At 37.1% G+C, this 11,924-nt stretch overlaps 1 protein-coding gene across 1 annotated transcript in view; it reads right to left on the minus strand.

The window, feature by feature from the left end:
* Positions 1-11,744: 11,744 nt before the first annotated feature.
* LOC100741460 (protein kinase C-binding protein NELL1-like) overlaps positions 11,745-11,924 on the minus strand; it is an 81,392-nt gene continuing 81,212 nt past the window's right edge. Inside the window, exon 17 of the mRNA XM_033319862.1 lies at positions 11,745-11,924. This exon is cut by the window's right edge and continues 13 nt beyond it. Coding sequence (XP_033175753.1) covers positions 11,745-11,924 — 180 coding nt within the window.

The raw sequence follows: 11,924 nt of genomic DNA on the forward strand, positions 1-11,924 counted from the left end.
GATAGGCACGTTCCTAATTTCATCCCCAGGTATCTATGTGGAAGGACGAAATTATGTATCGAATAGACGAACAAAATTACACGCGATAGTTAATATCTCGATAATCGTTGCTTCGAACGTTGCAGAAACTGATACTATTTACATTAAACCTTTGCGATAATTGAATAACTTTTTAAATATAATTACAAGTTCTAGTCGATAAATTACAGAACGAGATTACCATTAAACCTACGAGATTTACATTAAACCTTTGCGATAATTGGAAAATTTTTTAAATATAATTACAAGTTTTAATCGATAAATTACAGAACGAGATTACCACATCGGAATATGGAAATCAAAGCAATATATTACGCTTCACCAAAACTAAATGGCGGAATTACACAAACGTTAGATGTTGAAATACGATTTGAAATATTAAGAAATAGCGCAGTACTGGAAACAACGAATTTCTTCCACTTTGCTACCATTTAACTAGTTGCATGTCTATTTCAAATCTCAATTGCAACTTAGGGGCTACAGTACTTAACAACAAAGAATGATCGAGAAACGAAATTTGGACCTGTTAGCCTAAATAAAAGTACTAAGAATAAAATATTATTAAATTATCGCAAAATGTAAATAAAAGGTCTTCTGTTGCTAATTTACTGTCATTTTACAGTATTTTAAATGCATTTATTATTTGTAGTAATGATTATTAAAATATTAACTATCAATTTAACTTTTATAACTCTATTTAAATACTATGACCTCTAAATACAAATTTATCTTGTTTTTCTACTGTTATTGGTTCGAGTTATCGTCTAGTTTACGTTCTTGTCCGCTGCTCGACAATCAGAAGACGCGAATTCGCAAATTCAATACGGCCCTGACACATGTTACCTAGTCTTAGTCACAGAAATACTGAAATTTATTAATATACTTCAGCTAAAGATAACGCGAAGCTCGATATTTATTTTAAAGCAATGAATTATTTCGTGTTAGATTATTCATGCACTGGCATGTAAACAAATTGCAGTGTTGTTCGTTGTAGAGGAGAAGATTCTTCCATCTTTAAACCTACGGTGATTTGAGTCCTGAAAAATATTCGTCAATACCTGTACAGACGTTCGAACTCGACAAATATTCATTGATTCGATAATAATTGATGTATGATCTTTTGTCACGAATTAATAACAGCTTGGATATCAGAAATTATAGGACAAAAGTTAACATTCCAATCGATGAAACGTACCTCGAAAATCTCCCACTTACAAGGTCCACCTTACAAAGTCTAAACCTATGAAATCTGAGAGAAATATAAGGAGAACATGAAACGAGAAATGACATTTATTTTAATGCGTTTTAAAATGATTTCTTAATTTGTAGCTTGTAATGTGTGCATGTACTAATACATGTAGAATTTTTTCAACGTCTGGAAAGCGTAAAAGCGTTATCGGCGAGATTTTCAATTGGCATTGTCAGTTTATACGTGTGATAGAACGACAATATTTGAACGATATTAAATATTTGAACACAAAATTATGTATGACTTATGACAATACATGAATGTAACTAGGTGAACTTCTAAGAGTACGTTCCGTAGTTTCATATGGCTTCTATGTGTACGCATACTTTCTGGTCGTAAATTGTATATATATTTTTTGCTTTGTTCGTATGAACTTTTGTAAAACATTGATTATATGTCCTTGTTACTAAACTTTCAAGGTAATTATACAAATGTTTCTAAATTAAAAAATTCATTTAGTCTTGGATAAATACTAGAAAAGCTTTCGAGGAACAAAATTTAAACGCCTCGTTTTACTATCGCTGACTGTAGAGAAAACGAACGAAATTGAGACGTACGTAAATTTATGTAGTTGCATAAAAGGGGAAACACCCACAAGAGGAGAATTGGTCTTGGATAAATACTAGAAAAGCTTTCGTGGAACAAAATTTAAACGCCTCGTTTTACTATCGCTGACTGTAGAGAAAACGAACGAAATTGAGACGTACGTAAATTTATGTACTTGCATAAAAGGGGAAACACCCACAAGAGGAGAATTGGAATAACAATGGAACACGTTTGGGTTAATAGAATTTCAATTTATTAAGTTTTTTTCCCTAGCCATCGGTTTCTTGATTCTCATTTACAAAGGTATTACATAACTGTAGTGGTAGTTTTACTAATAAATCGACGATGGTAGCAATCAATTCAATAACCGTAATCATAATAATAAGAAGAATAACCATAAGAATTACAATAATAATAATTAATATATTAATTCGAAATCGTATCGTATAATCGTCGTCTTTGTCATTGCTTGACATGTTGTTAATGATTAGATGTTTATCGCTCGATGACGAGCCGCGCTCGACACGAAAAGCCAAAACTAAAGACAGGAAGAATGGATGGAAACAAAAATAGAGATAGATACGAAGTAGAGAAGAGGAAAAACATCTTACATATTCACAACGATGAAATATGATATCTGTCAACGTAAAATTGTGTATAATCATAACCTGACTAGAAAATCAACTTCCTTGCGCTCTTAACACGGCGTTACCGTACAATAATTCGTAGGCGAGGGCGGATCCATTCGGTGGTGGGGAGAAATGGCGGGAAACGCTGGCGTATTCAAAATGATAATAAGATTTATTGGCTACAACTAATTAAAATTAATTACTCTGTATAATCGGGACTGTATTGCGTCATTAGCGACTCAGCGATGATATAACGGTAGAAATTGAAAAATCAAGTTACCATTCCCTCCAGCCTTTGTCATCACGAAACTGGATCCGTCCCTATGTCATAGGCTATCAAGTTAAAGTTGTACACATACATAGAAACATTTGTCGCACAACAAGCATGGGAACACGTGATGGACGTCGCCATGGAATATTTCCAACGATTTTGATAAGCTAATACAGGTCGTTTCGTATTTCTTCGCCCTCATTTTTCTTCTTTTAATTAAACGTGGCTTGGATGACCCACTAATCAAATTTTTATTAAACGATCTTTTAGAAATGAAAATGTTCAACGTTTAGACTGATACATAGTGATTTTCGAGAGGATAAACGAATTTGGTGAGCCATCGATAAGATGAAAAGAAAACAAAGCTGTGGTTATAGTAACTGCTTTTTATTTGTCCGGGCGACGCTCGAAACACGTTTTTTCTTTTTTTTTTTTTTTTTTTTTTTTTTTTCGAAACTGGATCCGTCCCTATGTCATAGGCTATCAAGTTAAAGTTGTACACATACATAGAAACATTTGTCGCACAACAAGCATGGGAACACGTGATGGACGTCGCCATGGAATATTTCCAACGATTTTGATAAGCTAATACAGGTCGTTTCGTATTTCTTCGCCCTCATTTTTCTTCTTTTAATTAAACGTGGCTTGGATGACCCACTAATCAAATTTTTATTAAACGATCTTTTAGAAATGAAAATGTTCAACGTTTAGACTGATACATAGTGATTTTCGAGAGGATAAACGAATTTGGTGAGCCATCGATAAGATGAAAAGAAAACAAAGCTGTGGTTATAGTAACTGCTTTTTATTTGTCCGGGCGACGCTCGAAACACGTTTTTTTTTTTTTTTTTTTTTTTCTTTTTCTTTTTACCATATAGCTTTCTAGATTCCAAGAATCCGAGATTTACACATAATGTTCGTTTACACTTCCTTTCTGCACCAAGCCTCAATTCACGACCGACGTAAAACGTTCGAGATAATCGTTACACGCTGTTACAAGCGATTTCACGACCAACAGGAAACGAATCGGGCCCAAGAATCGTTGTTCCGTTAACCCTTGATCGTATTTTCTTTAATCCTTTATAGGTTTAATTTACGGTCGTTAAATGTTAGATTAACGCTATAATAATCGGGACTAAAGCTAGGCCCTGTACTAGCACAGGACCGTTTAATAAGTCACCGAGGTTAACACTTTCGTTTAATATTAAGGTTATGTTATATACCGAACTATAAGTGAAATTTCATCTGAACTCTAGGTTGAATTAAGTTTCGTTTCTCTCTTTCAGGCTATGTATATATCGCGATAGGATTAAATTTAGGCCTGAGTTAAGTCTTCGTTTACCTTTTTCGTTTCGAGTCTGAATGAGAAACTTAGACTAAGTGTGGTGTATTTAAGTTTGGGGTTAAGTTGAGCTAGGAACTATGGTCTATAGGGGGCCAACAAGAATTTTCAGTCAGTCGATCACCTTGGACGACACGATCGGTTTCGCATTGGTCAGAGCAGTCTCATGATTATACGTGGGTTAATCGTGAGCAATGGGTAGAAACGAATGTTCTTCAGTTCGGCCAGAGAACGTTTCGTCGAGGAGACTCGATACTGGCGACTGAAGGAAGAATAGGGGGAAGGGGGAGGAAGGACAAGATAGGTAGAGATGATGAGCCTAATGTTAGTGACATGACTTCGTGAAGTCGGTAGAATGTCAGACAACTATCGTCTTAAGATAAACATCTCTGATCCTTTATACTCGTCTATAAACTTACATCGATCTAATCTATATTTCACACAAATTTCGTCCACAACGATTCCTATAATTATTCCACCAAATGAAATATATATATGTAGATCAATCAATGGAGTATAAAGGATCGTACCATTGTAACGTACACATTCACAATTCCATATAGCCAAGTAAAGCCAAAGTAACACCAATGTAACGTTCAGAAAGTAACAGAGATTATGTCCACCCCTAACACGTTTGTCTAAGTCGACTCGATGAAAACAGCGGGCTCGAATGTACGGCAGTCGAAGGGTGATCGGTACACACTGGAAGAACGAGGTTCTACGTTTCCCATTCGTATAGTTCGACTTCGTTTACCGACGTCACATCACCAGGTAGCGTACACCTATATGCAAAGGGCGGCGCAGGCGCAAGCTCTCGATTTCGTTCCCTTTCGATGCCTTATCGGTTCGATGCCTGTCTCTCGATTCGCGATCCACGATCTCGATCGATGTGTACGATGAAAAGAAACGTCAACTAAGATAACCAGACCCCATTCGATATCGCATTGTGCCCGTCTAAACGACAGCAACAAGATTTTTTTTTTTTTTTGTAGTAAATAGACAAGTTACAATGTTAGTTAATAGAGAGCTTGTAGTTAATAATTAGAAACTTGACGTCCACTCGACGCGTCGGTCGCCTGTTTCCTGATCGGATGATCGAATGAACGAAGATGACGATGATAGTCCCGGCAGTGACGATTGCGCCAGCCACTAGTACGTGTATCGAGAATGGTAACACTAGCAGCCGTTCGCTTGGCTCACCTGATTCGTTGTCGCGTGTGGTTGCACTCGACTGGCGCTCGGCGGCGCTGCGATCGTTCCAATGGCCGCGAAACGCCGCAATTATAAATCTGTGCGATTGTACGAAAGGCAAAAGTTACAGAAAAAAAAGATGTTTCTTTCTATAGAGAGAATACTTTGAAAGATGTGAAGTTTAGAAAAATGCTGCCTCGACGTAATCAGCTTCTTGTTTGAAACTTTCTTTGGGAAGTATCCAGGTGGACACTTCTAGTAAGTCACGTTTGACTTACTTTTACGTAGGTTTTATACAGGCCACGGGAGGCGATGCAGATGCTACCGATCGCATACGACGAAATCGAACGAAATAGTGACGATGACGGTAACAATTAGTGCCAGTAGGTAGTAACGGTAGAGTAACATTCTACGTGTTAGCACAGATTAAAACTGGGACTAGGTTGGCTGTAGTTTAGATCCTCGTTAATTCTCCTTTAATTTAAAAGCGCTTACTAGTTAGTCGTTGTGTAGTTAGTTACTTCGGTAATAAGTAATTAGGCGTTAACTAACGATAGTCAGGAGTAACATGGTAAACTGTTATTAATAATTAGGTAACACTATAAAAGAAGTCCACTGGCTGATTTCTCTCGCTGTTTTTTTTTTCTTTTTTTTTAACTACTTTTTCCTCTTCTTCTTTCCATGAGGATATTCGTAGTTCATTTTAGAGCTTCTTTTTTCTTCTTTATATCCCTTTATATCTTGTCCACTGAAGATAGGTCTAACTACATACCATCGTTACCACTTGTCGATCTTTTGCTTCAATTCTTTTTTTGTGTTTTTCTTTTTTTTTGTGTGTGGGGCGGGGGGTCGAGTTCATCCAAAGTACGAAGAGCAACGAGTGAACACTATACAATTAGATTCATTATGGCACGCGATATTAACGCTGCTTATCGCCGCCCTGCTTTCGAATATCTACCTACCTACCGACTTATATCTTCTACTTATCCTATCTACCTCATTACGAGACCTGGCCTGTCTTTCTTGACTATCTTGCCTAATCGAATGAAGGACAACGCGCGGATAATGGTGTAGGAATACCACGTTGCCAGATTTAATGTCAATTCCTCAGGAGATACTTATGATTACGTTAGGGCGTTCAGTGATTTTAAAAATACTCCTTCTTAGAACTTGGATACCTCAGAACACTTTTGTAAAATAGATATTATTTCGTGAATTAGGCCAAACTGAGTGTTTTTGTTCTCCTCCGTCATATGAAGGTGAGATATAAAAGACGAAGTGAGCTAACCTGTCACTTAACCCTGAAATACTATAGTGAAATACTGCATTCCCACTCGTTTATATTTCAGCTATTCCTAAAAAGATTCTAACCGCTTTGTTACTTATGTCATGCGTATAATTTTCTAAAATAGGAGGACTAAAACTATTTTGTAATAGACTTGTTTGAAATGATTGCTGTGATCTCGTAAACCTAATCTCTATTCTTATTGAGTTCCATAATCTGAACTTAGTTTGAAACGTTGCCCGTAATATTTTAAGTCTAACCTCTATTTTTATTGATTCTCAAGATCGAAATATTGGTTTCTAGTCATGTCATATTTAACGTTAGAGCGGTTATGTAGCATTGCAGGGTCGACGAAGAAATTTTCAAGGCTCTGAAACTTAGGATTTCCGATCTATCGGGCCAAGCAGACTTTCTCGAACGATTTTAGACTAGGATACATCAGGATACGAAAATATCATTGGAACAAATACTGGCAACGAGGCATCCTACTCGTCTTCTCTTCTCCTCTTCTCCTCTTCTGGCCACGCGGGATTACATCTAACGAAGTTACACCTTTAATAACTAGTATCGTCTGTAATAATCGACGATCCCCTTCAGATATTTTTCATCATCTTTTGTGCCAAACGCATTTCCATCTTATATATAATATTTAGGCTCGTCCTTCCCCGTGTTCTCCCCGTTCCTCGATATTAATTCGTCGTTAAATGCTTAACACAATTATTTATCCATAGTACAATAGGTAATACGATTCTATTTATTTATCAATTAATTGTATGCTAGTTTACGATACGACGCGCCGATCTCTTCGTCCCGTTCTCACCTCGAAACTCTGAGGAACGTTGCAAAGCAAGCGGGAGAGAGAGAGAGAGAGAGAGAGAGAGAAAGAGAGAGAGAGAGTTGTGTGTGTGTGTATGTTTGTATGTATATAATAATTTCTAGATCGATTCAGAGAGAGAGAGAGAGAAAGAAAGAGACGGAGGGACAGAAAATACAATTTTAGTCTAGATTTTGGAAAAGTGATAATAGTTATTAATTTCGACTGAAATAATTGGAGACCAATGCCTCGAATTTCTCTCTCGTCGTCGTTCATCATCCTTCATCATTCTTTCGTCATCATTAATAGATTCATGTCAAAAACGTTAGTACTGGCGTCATTAAGATGTTAATTCATAGTAATTGAAATCGCACGGCGAATAACCTCGGTTGTATAATACTTGTTTGTGTATATTGTGTATGCATGTATGTATGTATAATATGTCTCACTAATAGGTTTGTCACTCTAACAATACACATCCTATATACAATGAGAGCAACGCAGTATGTTCATTGATCAGTTGCTCGACAATGACGATTAATTTACGATTTGCTCGACCCAATGCACGCTTCTCCGTTCATTTATCGTTTATGCAAGTGTATAGTATTATGTACCCCTCTATGTAACACGCGACGAAACGCACGAAGCTCGTTGCCCAGTTCTTTTTGTCTCGAGGAACTAACAGCGATTTTCTCATTTTCATTTCGGCACCACGATGGAAAAACTATACATTCTTGTGTACAAAAAGTTGGAACGAATCGTCGCCACTTCGTACACGTGCTCGGAGCTTTGACGTCGCGTAGCTGGCCACCATCTTGTATCGACGAATTCGTTGTGTCACGTGATCAATGAGATACAAAATGGCCACCTTATCCAATTAAATTTCACTGTTATGATTGAAAATATTCTTTCGAATTTTCGTTGAAGGTATCTACTCTAAAAGGAAAATCAGAGGAAGTCTGTAGTAATGAATGACGGATAAATAGAATGACAGAGGGCAGTGGCCACGCGACTCGTGTAAGTTTCACGTTAATGAAAATCCTCTTTCAAACGTGGAGCAGCACTGATACCGCGCGACTAATAGGAGCCTTCTTCACAAATTAAGCCATATGTTATTGCACATTGAACAAACGATTACGAATGCACGTTATATGAGTCCCTCTCAGCACGCTTTATACTTCGCCAGGAGTTTATTTATTAATTGATTAATTTACCCGAGTGCTTCACTTTTTTTTCTCTCATTTCCATATGTATACGTACATGTGTATATATGTATATTCCTGCCTCCTCTTCATACTGTACCATACAGCAGTTTTAGACCATCTATTGTTATTGACCTCGAAGTAATTCCTATATATGTTGTTACATAAAAATGGATTTTTAGATATTTATTTTATGACATTGCTAGTTAATGATTCTGTCTTGAATTTAGAACATTACAGAAACACCAAAAATGACATTATGTATATAATAAAAGTGAGAATTAATTTTTTAAAAATAACTATTATTGTTATGGAAATAATCTGAAACTTAATTACCAATAATTACTATTATTAATTCTTAATTTACAAGATTTAAAAAAGAATTAAAACAATAGCAAATATTCTTATATTCATTCACAGAAACAAAACACTTCTAATTGATAGATGATCTAAGACTTTTGCACAATACTGTATATATATTTGTATGTATATATATATATATATATTTATTCATTTATTTTAATTATTTATTTTTTCATCCGTCTCTTGCTTCTTTAATTAATTATTTATCCACATCTTTCTTTGTTCGTTTATTTATATATATTTATATATTTATATATATATTTGTGTTTCTCTCATTTTAGTGCCTACTTATTGTTAATCAAGGAGGAATGTAGTCGTAGTGGTCGCGTTGGATTGAGCGAGCTAAAGAATCGTTCGAGGGAGCCGGCACGTTCATCGTCCGGTGTAAAACTAATAATTGAACAAGAAACCCACTTGCATCAATGAAAAATTAGACATGTATTCTCCATTTTAATTGCAAAATATGTGCGAAAATGCCTACGTATATTGGACTATTTGAAACAGATTTAAATCGATCTGACTTCGATTTGTCACTAGTAACTTAACCTCGAACATTTCTAACCTGTTAACCGGATCATGCCTCAATCAGAGAGTCCTGTAGTCATGAAATTAGTAGTTGATATAGAAAGTATTCAATTTCTAATTTTAATTCTTCGAAACAGAAATGTGCTGTAATTTATTTTCAGTGGAAATGAAACGACATATTAAAATAATGAATCCGTAAGTAAAAAATTTAATAATGAAAGATTGGAGCTTAAGATAATTTAATCCGCCTTTCGTCTCATTTAAGAAGTCTATGAACTTATTTAATTTGACTCGAAATTATTAAAAATTATTGAATAACACAAATGTAGCATGAAAAATGTTTCATGCGAAATTTCATCATCGAGTATTAAGTGAAAGAATTTAAAACTGGAAGAAGTAGATAAACACGTCTAACCTTTCATCGCGTAAATAGAGCCAAAATTGAATGGCTAGTGAATTCGCGGAGGCACAGGTTGCGCTTTGTATGACTCGACGATTGTGGATCAGGCATAAACCAATCAGCGTTTTAGAACCAGAGAAACTGAACCGGCCTGTAATGGTTGTCTAGAAAAAAATGACATCGCTATCTCTCTCTCTCGAAGTCCCCGCGAGAATCGGAATCTCAGAATTACCCTAATACATAACGATGACTCTTAAATGATAACGTTTCAAGCGTAAAGACTATACGACGTTTCTTATGTCCATTTCTTTTACCTTTGATTAATCGTCTTCATCCCCGCGAAGAAAACAGGAGCTTTATAATATCCATGCGATAGCTTTATAACAACCCATGGTTGTACATCGCGTCACGAGATATGATCCATAGAATATTCTTTTTTTCTTTATTACGTGTATACGTACGTGCATTTTTATAATCGACAAGATCGATCTCGATTCACATAACTCTATAAATAGAATCGTCAATATTTCACGCGTGATTCCGTATATCGAATATACATCACGTATATATATATATATTTATATATTTGTATATATTAATAGTAATATATAGTATATATACATACATATACATATATATTCGTATATCTTAATAAGTATATTACGGAGCTCTTCTATATTTAATTCAATTATTATTTAATATTTAATTCAATTATTATTTCCTTGCTCTTCTCATTGGGATAATTCAATTCCTTACGATAAAGTACTAATTTCTATCATTTTACATTTTCCTTGTCTTTCGCTTCGCCGTGGAAGCAGAAACACGATATTTAAATTACATTAATTACGTAATTACAGATTAGATCTCCCGTTGGCGAGACGACGACAAGATCTCTCCGTTTTTCTCTTTTTTTTTTCCTTTTTCCTGTTTATAACTTTTATAAGGCCCAAATATTGTGCGCTACCTGTTCAACATAGAAATTACGCCAAAAAAAGAAAAAGGAGAAAAGGAAAGGAATCGCGAAAGCGTGTGATTCGGTGCTGCTTTGTGTTGAGAGAACGCCCCGGAGGACACCGCGCGTCATGGGTTCAGTTTCTCGATTCTCTCTCACTTATGCGTTATGCTTGACCCATTTAGTCAAATGCGAGGAAAGACGCTTCGTCCGATCTACGACCAACGACAACGATGGACTCACCTTATGTTGTCGTTCGATCTCTTTCGAGGACAAACAAAAAGAAACCAAGCAGAGGCAGCGCGAGTCGGGTCCGCGTATGTCATTACTAACAGAAGATCCGACAAGTTTTCTGGTGTTGGCAAGCTCATCATTTTGGCACACCTAACATTCCCCAAAAATGCAATCGGTCGATCGTTGTCCTCGCTGAACACCGTGTCCTCGAAGCGTCGAGCTTGGCAGACCTAACCTAGACCTATCGAAGCTCGAGTATAGCCTCTTTCTGTCGTGACTCAAGTCAGCCAACCACAGAGCACGGATGATAGGAAATGTCCATTAATAGACGATCCAATGATACGCGGCGATCCCTGGAAGCTGGGCGAGGATCGATCTCGTCGAGGAAACTGGACGTTCTTCTCTAATATCGTCATCTTCGTTGTCTACGATCGTCGACAAATCAAACGGATTTAGAACTAGAATCCGTTTGTTATGCTCCTCTGTGTTGCTTCGTCTCGTAGTCGATTTTCTCTTATCCCGTTTAGTGCGCTCGTTTCCCTCGACGACACCCTCAATCAGGCGATCAGGTGACCATAGAGAACGCTTCTCCGAACTCGCTCCTACATCGGGCCACAGCCCACAATTGCCGTGCTACACCCCCTGGAATGCGTTGCCAGTGTTCATTTCTTTCTCTTCTAGCTGTCCACAGAAGCGTCAGCCTCAGGTGGCGTCACTGTCGCGCGCCACGGACTCCCTGGCCTCGCTGCGCCGGTGGCGTCCTCCCGTCGACGGCGGTTGACGGTAACCGCTATTCGCGACCACGCTCTCGCTGGTGGCGCTGCTGCTAGTCGAGACGCTGTCCGCTTGTGGGTCGAGGCTGGCGCTAGGAGGCGCCAGCAT

This window comes from Bombus impatiens, unplaced genomic scaffold (assembly GCF_000188095.3).
Source record: "Bombus impatiens unplaced genomic scaffold, BIMP_2.2 scf_0217, whole genome shotgun sequence".
In the NCBI taxonomy this organism is placed as follows: Eukaryota; Metazoa; Arthropoda; class Insecta; order Hymenoptera; family Apidae; genus Bombus; species Bombus impatiens.